At 38.9% G+C, this 18,667-nt stretch overlaps 2 protein-coding genes across 3 annotated transcripts in view; one reads left to right on the plus strand and one right to left on the minus strand.

Moving 5' to 3' along the window:
* The window catches only part of SEPTIN11 (septin 11), a 93,049-nt gene that overhangs the window by 58,861 nt on the left and 15,521 nt on the right, over window positions 1–18,667 (minus strand). The gene's annotated exons all lie outside the window — the stretch shown is intronic.
* LOC129492221 (thioredoxin-like) lies at window positions 17,711–18,050 on the plus strand. Its single transcript, XM_055297253.2, has one exon. It carries the CDS (start codon window positions 17,726–17,728, stop codon window positions 18,038–18,040), a length of 315 nt encoding a protein of 104 aa, XP_055153228.1. The 5' UTR covers window positions 17,711–17,725; the 3' UTR covers window positions 18,041–18,050.

Here is an 18,667-nt window from a genome sequence, read left to right on the forward strand (position 1 = left end):
CTTCAGGGCTTCCAATCCTATTTCAGCTAGGTTGGCTATAAGTGACAGGGACCACCACTTCTCTGGTTTTCAGTGTCATCATCTGTAACATAGATGGGTGGAGAAGGGTCATTGAGGAAAGGTACATAAACTCTAGTTGTTAAATTATGGGACTCTAACATTTGCAATGGGGTAAAAGATAAAAGGCTGCCAGAGCCTACATCAGAGTGGGTATCAGACTTCAAATAAAACCTCACTAGAGGTACTGGGTCATCAAAACAAAAGTCTAAAATGCTGACACCAAGCAAGAAGATACAAAAGAGTGGGATGGCTCCCAACGTAAGTCAAATAGCGGGTTACTCTTTCCAAGAAGTGCAACTTTATGATTGTTTAGATACTGCAAAATCAGCCTATTATCTAGTGGAAAGCAGAACAACCAACGAGTCTTTGAGGGCCCCGATCAATGTGACATAGAAGGCTTAGAATGGTTGAAAGCCATCATCATCTGATAGTCAAACATTCAGACACCAAAAAATCTCATCACTCTAGTCCCAAAGTTGAGCTTGCGAGTCTCCAGTTCTGTGTATTCATGAAGCAATTAGGGAATCACAAGCCTTAGATCTTATGTTAACACAAGTATAGGAAGTGAAAAATAATTCTGATGGGTGAGCCAGGTATCAAAAGGGGTATTTTAAAAAATTGGACCTAGAAAGATGCAAGAGATACAAGCCAAAAAAAGCAGAAAATGTTGAATACAAAATACAGTATTCACTGTTTCCTCAAGTACTAAAAACCAGACGTTTCTTTAAGTATATAAGTAGATACCTCATAATCTTTTACAACATGTCCTTACCATGTAAAGAAAATAGAACAAACACTCACATACCCAACACCCAGCCCAAAAAACAACACATTAACAAAAGGTTTGAAGCCCCACGGTATCCTGTGAGATGGCAGCACTCTCCCTCTGTACTGGAGGTAAACACTATCCTGAATTTGCCTTAAACTCTTTTCTCGTTCTTCTTTATAGTGTTACCTTATACACTACTATCAGGACACAGTCACTAAGAGTCCTAACTTCAAAATAACAGAAGTGCTTACTTCCTTCTCCAAGTTATCTGTAGGAAATTCAGAACTCCTCCTCAGAGAAGACTGAAGGTAGAAGATACAGAGAGTAGAAGAGTTACTTTAAAGAAAGTGGTTCTCAAAATTTGGTAAGAGAATCCTTGAGGCCTCCCCAAGAACCTTTTAGGGGTATACAAGTTCCTCCTTTTCCAACCACATACCTATGTGAGGTTGGATCTTCAGGTACTTCAACCAAAAGAATACGTTGCATCAGAGTGAATGAAATACAGATCTGATGACCCAGCTGTCCATTAAGTCAGACATTAAAGAGATTTGCAAAAGTGAAACAATGCATCTCAGCTCACTAATTTTTTGACTTGAAAAATGTAGTTATTTTTCATAAAACAATGTTATTTATGTTAACATGTAATAAGTTTATTATTGCTATTTTAAGTGAATAAGTAAATATATTTAAAACTTGAAGTAATAATAATAGAAGTGGACTGAAGTTGCAACAAAAACCTATGGGAATGGCTACGGGAAGTTCTTCATGTTTGTAGAAGGCATACCAACTGACCAAAAATGCCCCAAGCTGACATAGTCATAGTAAACACTTTGGGATGGTAGAGCGTTTTCCAACCATGTTCTATGTTGTTCGTAAGGCATTAGTAATTCTTTAGTCCTAGAGATACACACACAAGAGGCACCAAGAGTAACCCAAGCTATGTTCCATAAGCCTTTTAAAAGGGCTTACATTTCTTTTTTGTTTCCTTTTTTCTTTTTTTTTTTTTTGAGACAGAGTCTTGCTTTGTCACCCAGGCTGGAGTGTAGTGGCGCAATCTCTGCTCACTGCAACCTCCGGGTTCAAGCAATTCTCATGCCTCAGCCTTCTAAGTGGCTGGGATTACAGGCATGTGTCACCACACCTAACTAATTTTTGTAATTTTAGTAGAGATGGGGTCTTGTCATGTTGGCCATGCTGGTCTTGAACTCCTGGCCTCAAGTGATCTGCCTGCCTCAGCCTCCCAAAGTGTTGGGACTACAGGCCTGAGCCACCACACCCACCCAAGCGCTCACATTTCTTACAAAGGATGGCTTACCATAAAATATCCAACTGCATTGAGGACCTAAGTTAAACTTGATTCATTCCATCCACAGCCCAGCTCCAACAGTGAGATTCTTTTCACCATAAATAAACCAATGTCCAGGGTCCTAAACACAAGATCGGTAACTAGAAGGGGAGTTTGGGTTTTCTCTGCTGGGCAGTGGAAACGACTGAAGAATCCGTCTACAAATGACCTATCTAGAACGCCTTAGTTCTACTGTCCTTGGGTTTGTAGTATGGGCAAGTGTCAGGGGATTTGGCTCCAGTTCTGAGCTTATGGGTCTTAAGCAGGTCACTTACTCTCCTGGGTCTTAGCTTCTTTCTCTGTAAAATAAAAGGGCTAGATGAGATTGTTTCTTTGTAAGCCCTTCCTGCTCTAACACTCTATGAAATCTCCAGCAACAAAAACCTGAAGTGGTATTCACTTTGCCTCCCCAGCATCCGGTACAGGGATTGGCAGAGTGTTGAGGCACAACATGAGTCACTGACCTTTAAATAGTGGACCAGTACCATGGCAAAGGGGGATAATTTTAAGAAAGAAAGAGGACAACAGGAAAAGGAATTAGGAAGAGTCAACACAGGACATCTGGGATGTTTTTATCCCAATTTCAACTGCTAGTGGGTAGAACTTATGAATACCACCAATACGAGAGGGGAGAGAAACCAATTCTTCAGGCTCAAATGAGGGGACAACATGTGAGTGATCAAAAGATTGCTGGAAAAGCATAGAACCAAAGCCAGAAGCTGTATTCTGGGGCTCAAATGAACCCTATTTCTCTAGAGACCACAAAATGCCTTGATTTATGAGGAGTGGTAAAACTGATGTCAAATCACCAAAACTATTAGTGATACAAATATAAAATGTTGGTGAAGTGTATTGAAATAGTACCAGGACCACCACTCTGGAAATAGTGGCTTAGTGCTTTACATCTCTAAAACTAGCTAACATTCAGAAGGTATTATTTATATGCCAGGCACTGGTCTAAGGTGCATAAAAAATGCATTAAAGTGTACATCCTCACAGATGTGGAAACAAAGTCACAGAGACACAAAGAAATTCGCCCAAGTTCTCAGAGCAAGTAAGTAACAGGGCCTGGGTTCTAACCCGCTTTAACACTATGAAATTATACCAGTGAATCGCTTCAGAATCCAAATAAATAGATTTTGGTTTCTGTGCTGTTTGCTTGATTTGTGTCATACAAAAAGTAGTAGACAAATTTTCACCAAAATGGAAGGTTATGTTTGGGATGGTCTGAAGAAATCCATGCTGAGCTGTGTGGAGAGCTGAACAGCTGATGAGGAGCCCTGGGAGAGGGCCCTCCTCTGGGCATCAGCGGCTGAGCTGCCTCCCTCGTGCTGCGCTGCGTGGCTGCTCCACACACACGTATGCTGTATCATGCACACACACTGCAAGCCACAGCCAGTTCCCTTGCACCAGAGTGACAGGTGGGTTTCTCTGGACCTGACTGACTGAAGGGATGCTGTGGAACAAGGCGGGGGGCTGGAAAAGAGAGGCAGACCCCTCTGTCACCCTGGCAGGCAGCAGCAAAGCGAATGTAGAAAAGCAGGGACCCCAGGAGAGATGGAGCTTTGACTTTTTTGTTTTCCCCCCACAGGCTTTGAGTGATAAAGTCCTGCAGAAACTTTAAGAGCAACTACCTCTCCCAGGGCATGCCAACAGATACTTGATCTAAAGCATAACAGGCCCCATCACTGACTTCAACTACTCACCACTTGGTTTCTTCTCATCTACTTTTTATTTTTAAAAATGTGTAATAATCATATTTGGGCACCTGTGAGAGAAGAAAGAATTGACTTCAATCCTGGCACCATTTACTTGCCAGTTGTGGACTTTGGGAGAGTTAATTAGCCTTTCTGAGCCTGTTTTCTCATCTGTAAAATGGCATAATTATGGCATCTATTCATAAGTCTGTTGACAGAATGAGATCATGTATATGAAGTCTTTAGACACAGTGCCTAGCAGAATGAGTGCCCAGTATTATTACTTATTATTGTTTTGATAAGAATTTTAATCTATACATCAGAAAATAACCTAAGTGAAAGGAGTACTAAAATGGGATATCTCCCCCAAAACAGCAAACATTAACAACCTTAGTTAACGACCCTATCACTAACTTAAGGGCTCCCTTGCTTGTTGCTCATCTAGCTCAGTTTGTACTCAACTGCTAATTACAAGTTAGGTGTTAATTATCTCATAAACATTTCTTCAAATCACAGAGCATTAATTGCCTGCCCCAACTAAAAAGGCTGGATTCCTGAGCGCTCTTCCTTTTCATGCCTTGGGTTCCAGGCTGTTTGCTTTCTTTGAGTTGCTTCTAATTTATTAGTTCAGGACTTCTCCCACTGGGTGAATGAACTGTGTTTCTTAACAGTTGCTCTGTTCTTAACCCTTCTAAACCACCAAGCAAAAGACAAAACAGTAGTTAAATATAATTAAGTGAATTTCAGTGAAGAGTGACCTAGATTTCTAAAACAACACACCAAAAGTACATACCGAAGAGAAAAGATGGCACAGTTAGAACTTCTGTGTAACAAGACACCAAAAACAAAAGTACAGATACATGACTGGCTGGAGAAGACATTTGCACATACAATAAAGGATGAATCTCAACAAGATAAATAGCCCAATTGGCAGGGGGCGGGGAGGTAGTAGAGGAAGGTAAGGATGTGAGTAGGTTATTTGCAGAAAAATAAACATAAATGGCTAATAAGCATATAAAAAGATGTCCAACCTCACTAAGTCATGGTAGTTGGGGATCGTAACAGCTTAGAGCTTGTGGTATCTTGTGGACCCACCGGCCATCTTTAGTTAACGATTACTTTTAAAAAAATAGCTTACATCCTCATATTTTAAAAAGTCTTTGTTTCTAAGAAGACAATGCAGAGCTGTATGGGGCAGCTGTGACAACCATTTGGCATTTTATACCTAGACCTTCACCACGTTCTTTAAAGATGAACAGTGTATCAATGAATAGCTCCAAAGTTGTTTTTATTTTAAAGCGGTTTCCTTTTTCCTGCTTTCTCAAGTGAATACTACCCTTCTAAGAAGCTCATAAAGTCTTGGCATCTTTGTAAGTGTTGTGCTTAAGACAAGATTCAAAGGTCAGAATTAAAAAGTACTTAGTTAAAACAACCTCCTCAATATTCTGATCACAATACATAGAAAGATTTAAATGTTAAAAATCAGTGTTTCCTTTCACCAGTATACACTGCAGACATGTCTGCATGAAGTCCATGTGCTATTCTTAAATTTAGTACTCAAATCTCAATATCTTAGGTGAAAGTCTAAAAAAAAACTTCTCCATAATTAATATAAAAAATAAAGCAGCATGGAATAGTGTGATAAACATTGGCTGGGAGTCAGAAGTAAAGACTCCAGCTCTGCCACGTTTTAGGGGAATGACTTTGGGGCAAGTTACTTGTGAGCCTCTGTCTTTACTTGTAAAATGCATATAATATTAACATCTCATAGGTTTGATATATTAATATATCATAGGTTTTTAATGGTTTCAACTGATTGGAACTATATTGAAACTATGAAGCACCTTGTATAGTCTTTCCACATTAAACAGTTCCTTAGTAGAAAATATTTAAAATGTTATTCTCTATTAATTCAACGTCAATTCTGGTAGATATTTATGTATGTTTATGTAAGATATACATATAGATATCATATATAAACTTTTAAAATGTAAATACTTATTGTTCCAATGAATCCTATTTCCCCACTTCCACAGGACAAAGATATCTAATGAATAATCACCTCTCACATTATTTCTAGAACTTTCAACAAGCATGTTGGTAGTTTTCTGGAAGCTAATAAGCAATGAAAATGAAAATACTGAAAGATGCCCACTAATTTCCATAAAAAACAGCTTCAGGAGTCAATCCTATACACATAATTTCAATTACTAAGAAAAGCCCAGGGGAAGGCCCTGAATACAGCATCAAAGAGAAATACCTATATCATTTGCTAAGGCTGCCTCACCAGTCACTGTAGTATTTTCTGATTGACAGGAATAAATTATATTACACTCTGTCCAATCCAACTAGTATGGTCTGAGCAATCCAGGGCTGAGAAAAATTGGACTGAGACTAGAAAACAGGTGAAATGAAAATTAAAATCTTAAGCCAATTCATTGCATGTCTTTATTTCTCAGCCCTTCAAAGCTTCCTGTTGTCAGATGCTCAACTACTAAATATTGATAACTGTAAGAATTCCTGGAGAAAATTTAGGAGATTGTTAAATTCTTTGTTCTGCAATCTCCTTTTAGGATGTTTTGCCACAGTAATGTTTTCTGACTAAGTCACTCTACACAGCAAGAGACCTGAGCCTGTAACTGCACAATTACTTTTGAAGCATTTACTGAATAACTCCTTTGTGTTAGCCACTACTCTATGCTGTGTTTAAGATACAAAATTAATAAGGCGTAAAAACTATTATGGTACAACACGGTATCTGCTGATTACAGAAGCCTAAGAAAAATGGGAATTCAGAAAACTAGTCCTCCTAACTCTGCCTGGTTGAGAGTCCTGAAGGATGACTAGGTAGAGAGACTGGAAACAGGCCAAAGAGAAAGGCATTTAGGTGAAATGCAAAAGCAGAGAGGTAAGCGAAGGGGACACACACAGGGCCCAGCAGGTAGCCTAATGGAGACTGTGGGAAGAGAGGCATGAAGTCTCGGAAGGGCATGAATGTCAGGCTGGGAGTTGAGCCATTATTTACTCTAAAGGGAACAGAAGTATGGAAGGGCATTTTTGCAGAAATAAGAGAGAAAAAATAGATTTAGTCTCTCCAATACCTTTTTTCTTTTGGAAACCCCAAGAAAAGGGCCTTTTAGTTCTACAGTTCATACAGAAGTATTATGAAATGCTTTTTAAGAACAAGAGTAAAGCATCTGAATTTTTAACTAATAGTCAGAAAAGGGCTAGAAATGTCAGAAGTGAATTTTTAACTAACCCTCTGGTTTAAAGTAGTAGAGAAAAATCCCATTACTATGTTGCTGTTTGTGATGGCCCCTTGGTTGTGTTTATTCAGCTGTTAATATACTCTAATCTTTATGAACCATGAAGTCGGTAGAGTTTACCCTACTCCTATCAACTGGATTGTGTATGGACTTCTCTTTTCTAATTTCTTAAGAAAAATTCGCATGGATACATTTATTAATTCCCTTGATGCCCAAAGTCAAAGATTTATTTTATTTGGTTAGGGGCCTGAAATATGATTCAGAGTTCCCAACATTTTCTCAAATTTCTCTGTAACTTTCAAAGTGAAGTTCAAATGTCTCATATTTTATACTTTTTTTGTAATCTCCAAAATGCTAAAATGCCACTTCTTTTAAAAATTGGTTTGGCCAAACAAATATTCAGTGGATTAGATTTAGAAAACCAGTAGAAGAGATCTAAAGTTCAATACTGCTCTCTGGAGGCTCATTCACCCTGTCTCCCCAATCAGAATTAGGATATGATTATAACAAGACAATGTTTTCAAGAGTCCCAGATCCTCAATGCAAGTTGTAATATTAAGAACTACATATGAAACTCGTGCTCATGACCAAGACTGAGCATGAAAAGAGCTCCCGCTGCCAACTTGCTTCTGTTGGCCTGAAACATTAGAGACAAATCCAGCATCTGACTTTAGCTAGGGAGTCTTTTCTTCAAGGCAAGAAGACTATGTTTCAAGCCAAACATAACATGTGGGAAGAAGACTATTCCACATGTACACATGGAACCTTTAACTTTCAACTCCACATTTCTCAATAAAAATGCTCCATCATAACAGTGTTTGAGTAGAATAAATTGAGAGGGGTGGAGTGTTCAATGACCATGTAAAATGCCACGGATTTCTTTAAGAATAGGAAGATACATTAATACTTCTTATTACCATTTTGCTCAAGCTACCATCTTGAATCACATGAAGCTACTATTTTTGTAGTTGAGAAATGGCTGGATATCAACTTTCGTGTGGTTCAACCCACTACTAGGACATTCTGTAAAATCAAGAGCAATTTTGCCACATCTTTTTCTTTTACTGTTAATGATCTCACTGGCTTTTTGCTTCTTAAAAAGGTTATGAAAGAGTAGGCTTCTGAAAAGAAGAGTCTCAAAACTCGTAACAAAAACAACAGAAATTTTATCAATAAAAATGTTCCAATAATTAGAAAGACGGCCTAAATCAACCTTTTAGAAAGATGTTTTCTAAATAGTCTGCTTACAAAACATCTGCCTTTTTTGTTTTTCTAAGACTCTAATTGTCACTAATAGTTCCTAGAAGATGCATTTTTGTATAGGCAGGAAGACCGAAAAGAAGGGAGGATGCTGGGTTTCAGCTGCAGAGGGAAGGATTAACAGGAAATTTAAGCCTCATCTTAAGTCCTTAGGCCTCAATAACGATTAATGGGAAATTTAAGCCTCAATTCCCCAGGCCTCAGTTTCCTCATCTTAAAGGAAGGTCCTTGATTAGGTGACCTTTGAAGGCCCTTCTGGCTCTAGCACTAATAATTTATTGAAATTTGGTAACAGATTTTATTCTACCTCTATCAACTTGCATTTTATATCGTCCCACTGCCAAATTCATAAATAATTTCATGGCCTATAGGAACAGCCATTAACTGTCATTGGAACGCAACCAAAAATAGAAAATCCAACCCCATTCACTATATATAGCATGTGTTTTTGCGAAGCCACATTTGCTTGGCTACCACACACTCTAGAATTCCTCCCACTTCCTCAGCTGTGGGCCTGCTCACACCATACATCAACTTTTGGTTCTCCAAATTTGCTCTCTTATGGCCAGGCCTGTATTGAAGAGATCCTGTTACAGAAACAATTCAAAAATTTTGATGTTGTCCTCAACCAATCTATACGTTTTAATATCAGAGTTCAAGCACTTGCTTCACTTGTATTTTAAAAGCAGGCACATTTTCTGCACACACAAAAAGCTTAAATTGTTCAAATGTTAAATCATTCTAACAGGCATACAAAAAAAAAACTCTTAATGCTTCCTTTATTCAAATACAAGAAAAACAAATAAATTTATTTCCAATGGAAATCAGATTACAAATTGGCAGACTCAACCTGCAAATGTGTTTATGTGACCCACACAGTATTTTTAAAACATTTAGTTGCCAACATTGTCAGATGTGGAAATTTCACATCAAATTCCAAATGTCCATCTTCCTTTGAAAAACTGAAGACTATTGCACCAGCAGGCCCCCATTTCCTAGTCAGAGCCAAGAGGTGGCATGTGTTTTTCCAGCAGTTTAACTGAAGAATGTGGGTTGCCTTTTTGGTACTTTTTCTCCCTCAAATAAATGAGCTAAATAATGAAGCTCATTCATAGATGGCTTACACATTTGCCTGCCTTACTATCATCTACCAGGCCATCAATAATTCAAAACAGAACCTAATTGAAGCTTACCAAAACTGTGTATAAACCATTGGCCATTAACTAAAGAGAAAATTAGATAAATTTCTATTTCTTGTTAATGTTATAGCTACATCAGGTTAAGCACCCTTTTTTTTTTTCCTTTCTTTTTTGTGATGGAGTCTCACTCTGTCACCCAGGCTGCAGTAAAGTGGCATGATCTTGGGTACTGAAACCTCTGCCTCCTGGACTCAAGCAATTCTCGTGCCTCAGCCTCCCAAGTAGCTGGGATTACAGGTGTGAGCCACCACGCCTGGCTAATTTTTGTATTTTTAGTAGAGACGCGGTTTTGCCACGTTGGCCAGGCTGGTCTCAAAATCCTGACCTCAAGTGATCTGCCCACCTCGGCCTCCCAAAGTGCTGGGATTACAGGCCAGGTTAAGCACTTTTCTAATTACAATAAAGCATAAGCATTAATTGAGATCTAGACTACCTAATTTTTTTTGAGACAGGGGATCCCTCTGTCTCCCAGGCTTGAGTACAGTGGCACAATCTTGGCTCACTGCAGCCTGAAACTCCCAGACTCAAGCGATCCTGCCACCTCAGCCACCAGAGTAGCTGGGACAATAGGGTGAGCGCCACCACCTCCCAGCTAATTCTTGTATTTTTTTCTGTAGAAATGGGGTTTTGCCATGTTGCTGGGGCTGGTCTCAAACTCCTGGGCTCAAGCGATCTATCTTCCTCGGCCTCCCAAAATGCTGGGAAGTACAGGTGTGAGCCACCATGCCTGGCTGATTACATGAATTTTTAATTTTTTTCAAGATGTATTATTATAGATTTAAATCTGGTCTATTAGAAAACCACTGGAAAATCTCTAAACTGTATACATTAAAAAAAAAAAAGTCAGCTATACTCATCTTGTGGCCTCTTTGCTGAAAATAGTTGCTATATTTGCCTAATCAGGTCATAGTCATTTTACAAGCCTTAACAGTTTCCTGTCTCTATCCTGCATAAAAAGCACAGGGTAACTAATTTGACCAAATATCTTCCTAAATCTTCTTCTCAGCCCTACTGTGGATTCCACCGTCTCTTGTCAAGTGGAGATAAGACTCATTTCATGAGAGAATTCTTTGCAAAACTAGCATAAATCTTGAGTTGTGGTAACATTAAAATGTAGGGCACCATCCAACTACTTACTCTCTCCACTCACCATAGAATAAAGCAAACTGGACTAAACTGCAACACAGATGACAAGATGAAACACAGACTTTCCTTCTCTCCCAGGAACATAGTTAACAAAGCCTAAGGGAACACAAAGGGCAGACTCTGCTGGAGACAAAACCATGTAAAAGAAATGGCAGCCTCTTATAGCTGAAAGCTTGCAGTTGTTCATGAGAAAGTTGGTGAAAATTTCAATATAGCTCTTTTTCTAAAGCACATTATCTTTTTCCATCAATAGACAGCTGAGCCAAGCCCTGAGAGCATTTCTGATGATACAAGATCCTTTTACCATCACAAACCATTCCCTTTAAATCCTAAGATCCCGTGTATAGGGTTCCAAATTTAGAATATACATATTCTGCACTCTGTCATGAGAGAAAATCACTATTGGCTCCTAAATTAAACTATAAAAGCATAGCAACAATTCTTGCTTTATGTTGTGAGGAAAACTGCACTTTTAAATGTCATTGGTGCAAGCATTATTTCCTTCAATCTGTCTGTTCATATGACTAAAATGTGCTTGCTACACAAGTTTCTTTTAGAAATATGAAAACAAGTATTTCCTAAAATAAATTATATATAATATGTATTATATAGGCAATAATATATAATACTATACCACCAGTAATAGGCATAAATTCTAAGCCCCAAAAGACAAAATTTGATAAATGACTCCTTTTTTTTTTTTTTTGAGACGGAGTCTCGCTCTGTTGCCCAGGCTGGAGTGCAGTGGCACAATCTCAGCTCACTGCAGCCTCTGCCTCCCAGGTTCAAACGATTCTCCATCCTCAGCCTCCCGAATAACCCGGACTACAGGTGCACGCCACCATGCCTGGCTAATTTTTGTATTTTTAGTAGAGATGGGGTTTCACCATGTTGGCCAGGCTGGTCTCGAACTCCTGATCTCAGGTGATCCACCTGCCTTGGCCTCCCAAAGTGCTGGGATTACAGGTGTGAGCCACCGTGTGTGGCCTGATAAATGACTCTTTTATACTATTAATGACGAAAACATTTATCTCTAACAAGAGTATCTACAATGACAAGCAAGCAGACTTAGGCATATCTCTGCTCTCAAAGAGGTCATAAGAATCTGTCATTCTAAAAGCTAGGTAGGAATGACTTAGCGATGCCAAGTTTTAACTCAGTGAATCAGTCTTTCTGGCAAGTGTGGTAAATGATGGGAAGCACTGGGCCACTTGATATGAGCTCAAATCAAGCTACTTCTCTCAGGAGCTAAGCTTTCTGAGGAGACTAGACTAAAATGATCCTCAGCTTTCTTTTGACCTTTTAAACGTCCCATGACTCTACAGCACTGCTGGCATTCAATAAAGCTCAATGATAAATATTGCACAGAAATAATGTTTAAGTGTTTTAAATTATGCATAAACCCAAAGTTCAAGATAAGCACAGTTAAGCGAGGCCTGGCACAGTAACTTCCATCTGAGTTCCAACTTGGCTTTTTGATGATGATGATGGTAATGAAATAGCTCATGCATACAGAGTATCACGTATCTGAATACTCATGACCTATCTTTGTTAAACCGTAACTTTTACCATCCATATACTTCATCTTTTCTTTTTAAATCACAGATACGTTTGAAGATCCTTGAGTATCTCTCCTTGGTGCCTTTCACTGCCCCTCCTTCCCCAGGTCACAGCTTGGCTCTTAAAACAGACAGTGCTTGTTATTTGCTTCAAAATAATTTGGGGAGAGGTGAGGGAAGAGGTTAGAGAAGGGAGCGAGGAGGCTAAAGAGAATGGTAAATAGACGATACGAGATTGGCCATGAATTTAAATGGGAGGGGGAGAAGGAAAAAAAAACCAAAATGATTGGCCAAGAATTGATAACTGGGCTATGTGATGGGACGGAAGGGTTCATTATACTATTTTCTCTACTCTTGTGTATGTTTGGAATTTTTGTTAATTAAAAAAAGTTTTTCTTAATGTGGCACATATACACCATGGAATACTATGCAGCCATAAAAAAGGATGAGTTCATGTCCTTTGTAGGGACATGGATGAAGCTGGAAACCATCATTTTCAGCAAACTATCATAAGGACAAAAAACCAAACACTGCATGTTCTCATTCATAGGTGGGAATTGAACAATGAGAACACTTGGACACAGGAAGAGGAACATCACACACCAGGGCCTGTTGTGGGGTGGCGGGGAGGGGAGAGGGATAGCATTAGGAGATATACCTAATGTAAATGACGAGTTAATGGGTGCAGCACACCAACATGGCACATGTATACATATGTAACAAACCTGCTCATTGTGCACATGTACCCTAGAACTTAAAGTATAATAAAAAATAAATAAAGTTTTTCTTAGAAAAAAGAGAAAGATCAGACTATAAATACTTCTAGACTACATTCCTAAGCTGCACTATACAGTATGGTAGCCACTTGCCACATGTGGCTGTTTAAGTGTAAATTAATTAAAATTAAACAAAATAAAAATGTTAGTTGTACAGCTATCCTAGCCACATTTCAAGTGTTTAAACGCCATATTTGACTACTGTGATGGCAACTATGCAATAGTGGAACATTTTCCAGTATCATGGAAGTTCCAAACTGACAGCAGTGTTCTGCAGCCTAGGGTGGTATCTCCACGTGGTAGAAGAAGGTGTAAACAACAGTCAGAAGATTTGGCCTTAAGATCATCACTGTTTACCTTGGGCAAGTCTGAGTCCTGATCAATCAAAAAGGAGGTGAAGGTGTTGGGTCAAGAATAATATCCAACCAAGCAACCCACCTCACAAAGTTGTTGTGAAGATCAACTTTTACCCACTGAAATGTAATCACAGGAAAAACATGTGGAATTGCACAATTTCAATTAGGAAACCACTGGAGTGTGTGCAATGGGTTTAGTGGCAAAGCCAATGTGCAAGTGAAAACATTCCAAAAGTATATTTAAAGACCAAAAAAACCCTGAAATGACTCTAGTTTAAGAAATCACACATTTCAACTTCAAATTTGTTAAGTTTTCTCCTCCCACTCCCTTTATTGGAATAGAAAAACAACTTTCTACTTGCTTTTTTAACACATAACTTTTTCATGGTTGGGATTAAAAGTTAAATCAAATTGCTAATGTAAGATTAGCAAAGGATAGCTGGAATGCACCACTTGGGCCAAAAAGCCAAGTCACTTGAATGAATGCAAAAATCCAGGAATTAAGTGGTCCCAGCTTTCATCTACATATAATGAGAGAATTTCTCCTTCCCGGACAGATTGAGTACATCTTTAAGTTATCCATTATCTCATGTGGGGTGTGCAAGTGTGTGTTTGTGTGTGTGTGTGACTGTGTGCGTACCTTAAAGAAATACATTAAAAGATCACTAAAATAACTTTGCCTTTCCAAATGAGATTATTTTGCTTCCAAAATCATATTTCCCCTTATTCTGGACTAACATAAGAGAAACTGATTAAACAGGCAATATTTCCAATGTCCTTTTATCTCTAAAGCTGGTATCAGAAAAAAAACAAACACAAAAAAAACTGATAATCAGTTACATCAGGATGTGAAAGGAATTAAGTATAGGTAATGCCAAGTGAGACATGTGTACCTCAACCCAGGACAAACCAGTAATTCTCAGCCTTTTTTCCCGTTTCCCCATGTGGGGATAATTCCATACCCACAATGATCCTAAACCAGGGGGTACCTGTGTTAGAATACGGAAATGTTTTGTTAAGTACAAGTCCCTTAAGCTAAGACTATTAGAAGCAGGAATTGGACATTTTATCATAAAGGCATTTAAAGACTGAGATTTTTAAAACACTAGTTATAGCCAAAACATTTAAATTCACCTTAAAACATCTAAACATACATTCATTCACAATTTTTTGACAAAAGGCCAAAGCTTTTTCGTCATTAATAGGTCAGAGGAATTTCAATAAGGGTGTCTTTCCAGCACAAACCCACAGGCATCATCTATAATTTCCAGTTTGTTTATTTACTGTGGAGACAGAACTTAAAAGTGTTTTCAATGCAGTCTGAATACAGGCTCTTTTTAGAGTCTTACAATTTTTGTCTCCAACTTTTTGTAATTATCTTACGTATATTTAATTCATGGCAGTTTTATTTCAGCAAAATTTTTACCTTTACTAAAACTTTCCAAAGCATCTCACTTAGAAGCAATTCAATTTTTGCACTTATATTTCATAGATTCACGAAACATTAAATTAGGCAATGATGATGATTACAACTAGTGTAAGTAGGTTTGAAAAAAAACAACTGACCCAGTAAGCATAAAACTCTGTTGGCAGGTGCAGAAATGCATGTGCAGCTCTAAAACAGAACAGGACAGTCCCCACTTACAATGGTTCAACTTACGATTTTGACTTTCCAATGGTACAAAAGTGATACACATTCAGTAAAAACCATACTTCAAATGCCTATACAACCATTCTATTTTTCACTTTCCATACAGTATTTGGTAAATTACCTGAGATAGTCAACACTTTATTATAAAACAGGCTTGGGTTAGATGATTTTGCACAACCACAGGCTAATGTAAGTGTTCTAAGCATATTTAAGGTAGGCTAGGATAAGCTCTGATGTTCAGTAGGCGAGGTGTATTAAATGCGTTTTAAACTTAGATATTTTCAATATAATGTGGTTATCAGGACATAACCCCACGGTAAGCTGAGAAGCATCTGTACTAGTCTACTAGTCAAAAGCATGTGGAATGCTGTGGGCAGTCAGAATGTTTTGTAGTGGAAATAGAGGACACAAATTAATCTGTCAGTGAGCCTGAAGACATTCCATCCAGATTCTAATAAAACTTCTCAATTCCCTTTGGTGTGCCCTTTTTATCCTTCCCTTAAACTAAAAAAATAAATTTCGAAAGATAGCCTGGGAAGAAAAAAAGCTGAAGGTTACCTTTCAAGGGTCCTCGAATTACATTATAAAAGGGAAAGAGAAGGGAAATAAAATGGGCCTTATTATTTCTGAATGCTAAGCCAAGTTCCTCATGTTTACTAAGAAAAAGTGTTGGGCTGAATACTAGTTAAAAGAGCATGACAAGATCCTCCCAGTCATGGAGGTTGAGCATTATCTGAGTCTCAGCCTCTTCTCCCCAGCTACACTGCAGGCTTTCCAACAACATGGAGCACAGGACAGGAAACACAGAAGGTCCTCAAGTATCTGACTGGTTGATGCTGCACAATCATGAATGACTTGAGACAGGAGGTGGGAATAACAAAACACATCCTGATAACTCGCCCCTGAATTCAAACCTTACTCTAAAATTTTGAACCTTAGTGACAATGAGATGCATTTTCCAAAGACAAATTTTGGTTCTGATTTGGTTTGGTGGGAGAGTAGAAGGATATGGTTTTGACATCGTCACTCATGCATGGTGTTGGCTGGGGCTCAATATTTGTTGACTTAATGAACAGGAAACAGGAAAAGCCACTGAGGAATAAAAGCATAAGTTCTTCAAGAAAGAGGAGATTTAGAAATATTAAGCAGTATCCCCAACTCTCCAATATCCCTACATAAATCTCCATTACATAAAGTCAGTGAGAGTCTTCATCACCCCCAGCTTTGACTGGGTTATAAAATCCAATTTAGACTTGGTCCTCTTCACATAGCTTAAATGTCAGCTTTGGAGTAGCAGCTAGTGGCAACAAATTAATTATTAGGGATTTTAATACCTGAGACCTCATCTTATCTGCCTTAAGTTCATAAAATACCTTGGAATTTTAGTTTCTGAAGGAGCAAATTTGATTATCAACAACTAAAAGACTTCTTTAGAGGGCTCAGAGAGAAAACTGTGCTTCAACTTCAGACAATCCAACATTCCCTAGTGGTTAAGAGGTTGACTAAAGATTGGAAAAGGCTTTGAAAACAAAGAGGCATGTAGCAAACAATCAAATTATTTTATCAGGCCAAAGTACTAGTCTTAGACTGCCTACCCACGTTAAGTCAAACCAAACACCTCAAAGAATGACAGCAAAGGTGAGAAACGTGAGGAGAATCTAAAAATGAATCAGCTTGGTTTACGTAGTTTCCATGACATTCTCAGAAACCGCCTCTGAGAATGGCTTACACGAAGTGCAGTGATCATTTGAACAATTCTCTTAAAAACTTTTGGGGTACATTTAAAAATAACTAAAAGAGTACAATTAGATTGTTGGAAACACAAAGGATAAATGCTTGAGGTGATGGACATCCCATTTACCCTGATGTGATTATTACACATTGCATGCCTGCATCAAAATACCTAATGTAACCCATAAATATATACACCTACTATGTACTCACAAAAATAAAAAATTTTAAATAAAATAAAATAAACACTCTTAGGGAAATACTACATTAATCCCCATCCTTAAAACTGTTCAATGTTAGCTAATTAAAGTTGTTTCTTATTACCCCATTTTTCCAATCTATGCAGACGATATAAGCCCAAGACTTTCTGATTTTTTTTTCAAAAGAGTTTTAAGCTTTGTCTTAAGTTCATAGTTCATGTATCAAAACCATAATTTCCCCCATTCACTCTGTATCTAGGTCCTAGAATATAAAAATGCAATTGACTTGAAATGGGTAAATTAAACCCATTGCAGGACAAAGTAGGCACTACTGATTCAAAAGCAAGTAGTGCCACCCTGAGAGATTATGAGTTCCATCCCAAAGAATCAGAAATGAAAATTATAGAAAAGTCTAGGTGATGCGATACAAATTTTTTTTTTGAGTCTAGTTTTTTAATCTGGCCAGGTGCCCGTGGCTCACAACTGTAACCTCAGCATTTTGGGAGGCCTAGACAGGAGGATCACTTGAGGCAAGGGGTTTGAGACAAACCTGGGCAAAACAGCAAGACTCCGTATCCATTAAAAATAATAATTATTATTATTTAAAAAAAAAAAACAAAAAAAACCTTGTCTTGTCCAAGCTCAGTCCAGTGCTTTGGATCTGTTTCCATTGGTCCTTACAGCTGCTCATCAGACCCCAGCAGCCAAGAATGGTAAAACAGATCAAGAGCAAGGTTGCTTTTCAGGAAGCCTTGGACACCACAGGCAATAAACTTGTAGTTGACTTCTCAGCCACATGGTGTGGGCCTTGCAAAATGATCAAGTCTTTCTTTCATTCCCTCTCTGGAAAGTATTCCAACGTGGTATTCCTTGAAGCAGATGTGGATGACTGTCAGGATGTTGCTTTAGAGTGTGAAGTCAAATGCATGCCAACATTCCAGTTTTTCAAGAAGGGACAAAAGGTGTGTGAATTTTCTGGGGCCAATAAGGAAAAGCTTGAAGCCACCATTAATGAATTAGTCTAATCACGTTTTCTGAAAATATAACCAGCCATTGACTATTTAAAACTTAATTTTTTGGGGTGGAACCAAGATGGCCGAATAGGAACAGCTCCGGTCTCCAGCTCCTAGCCCCAGCGACACAGAAGACGGGTGATTTCTGCATTTCTGCTTGAGGTACCGGTTTCATCTCACTAGGGAGTGCCTAACAGTGGGTGCAGGACAGTCGGTGAAGCGCACTGTGCGCGAGCCGAAGCAGGGCGAGGCATTGCCTCACTTGGGAAGCGCAAGGGGTCAGGGAGTTCCCTTTCCTAGTCAAAGAAAGGGGAAACAGACGGCACCTGTAATATCGGGTCAGTCCCATCCTAATACTGCGCTTTTCCAACGGCCTGGAAAACGGCACACTAGGAGATTGTGTCCCGCACCTGGCTCGGAGGGTCCTATGCCCACAGAGTCTTGCTGATTGCTAGCACAGTAGTCTGAGATCACGCTGCAAGGCGGCAGCGAGGCTGGGGGAGGGGCGCCCGCCATTGCCCAGGCTTGCTTAGGTAAACAAAGCAGCCAGGAAGCTCGAACTGGGTGGAGCCCACCACAGCTCAAGGAGGCCTGCCTGCCTCTGTAGGCTCCACCTCTGGGGGCAGGGCACAGACAAAC

This window comes from Symphalangus syndactylus, chromosome 10, assembly GCF_028878055.3.
Source record: "Symphalangus syndactylus isolate Jambi chromosome 10, NHGRI_mSymSyn1-v2.1_pri, whole genome shotgun sequence".
Taxonomy (NCBI): Eukaryota; Metazoa; Chordata; class Mammalia; order Primates; family Hylobatidae; genus Symphalangus; species Symphalangus syndactylus.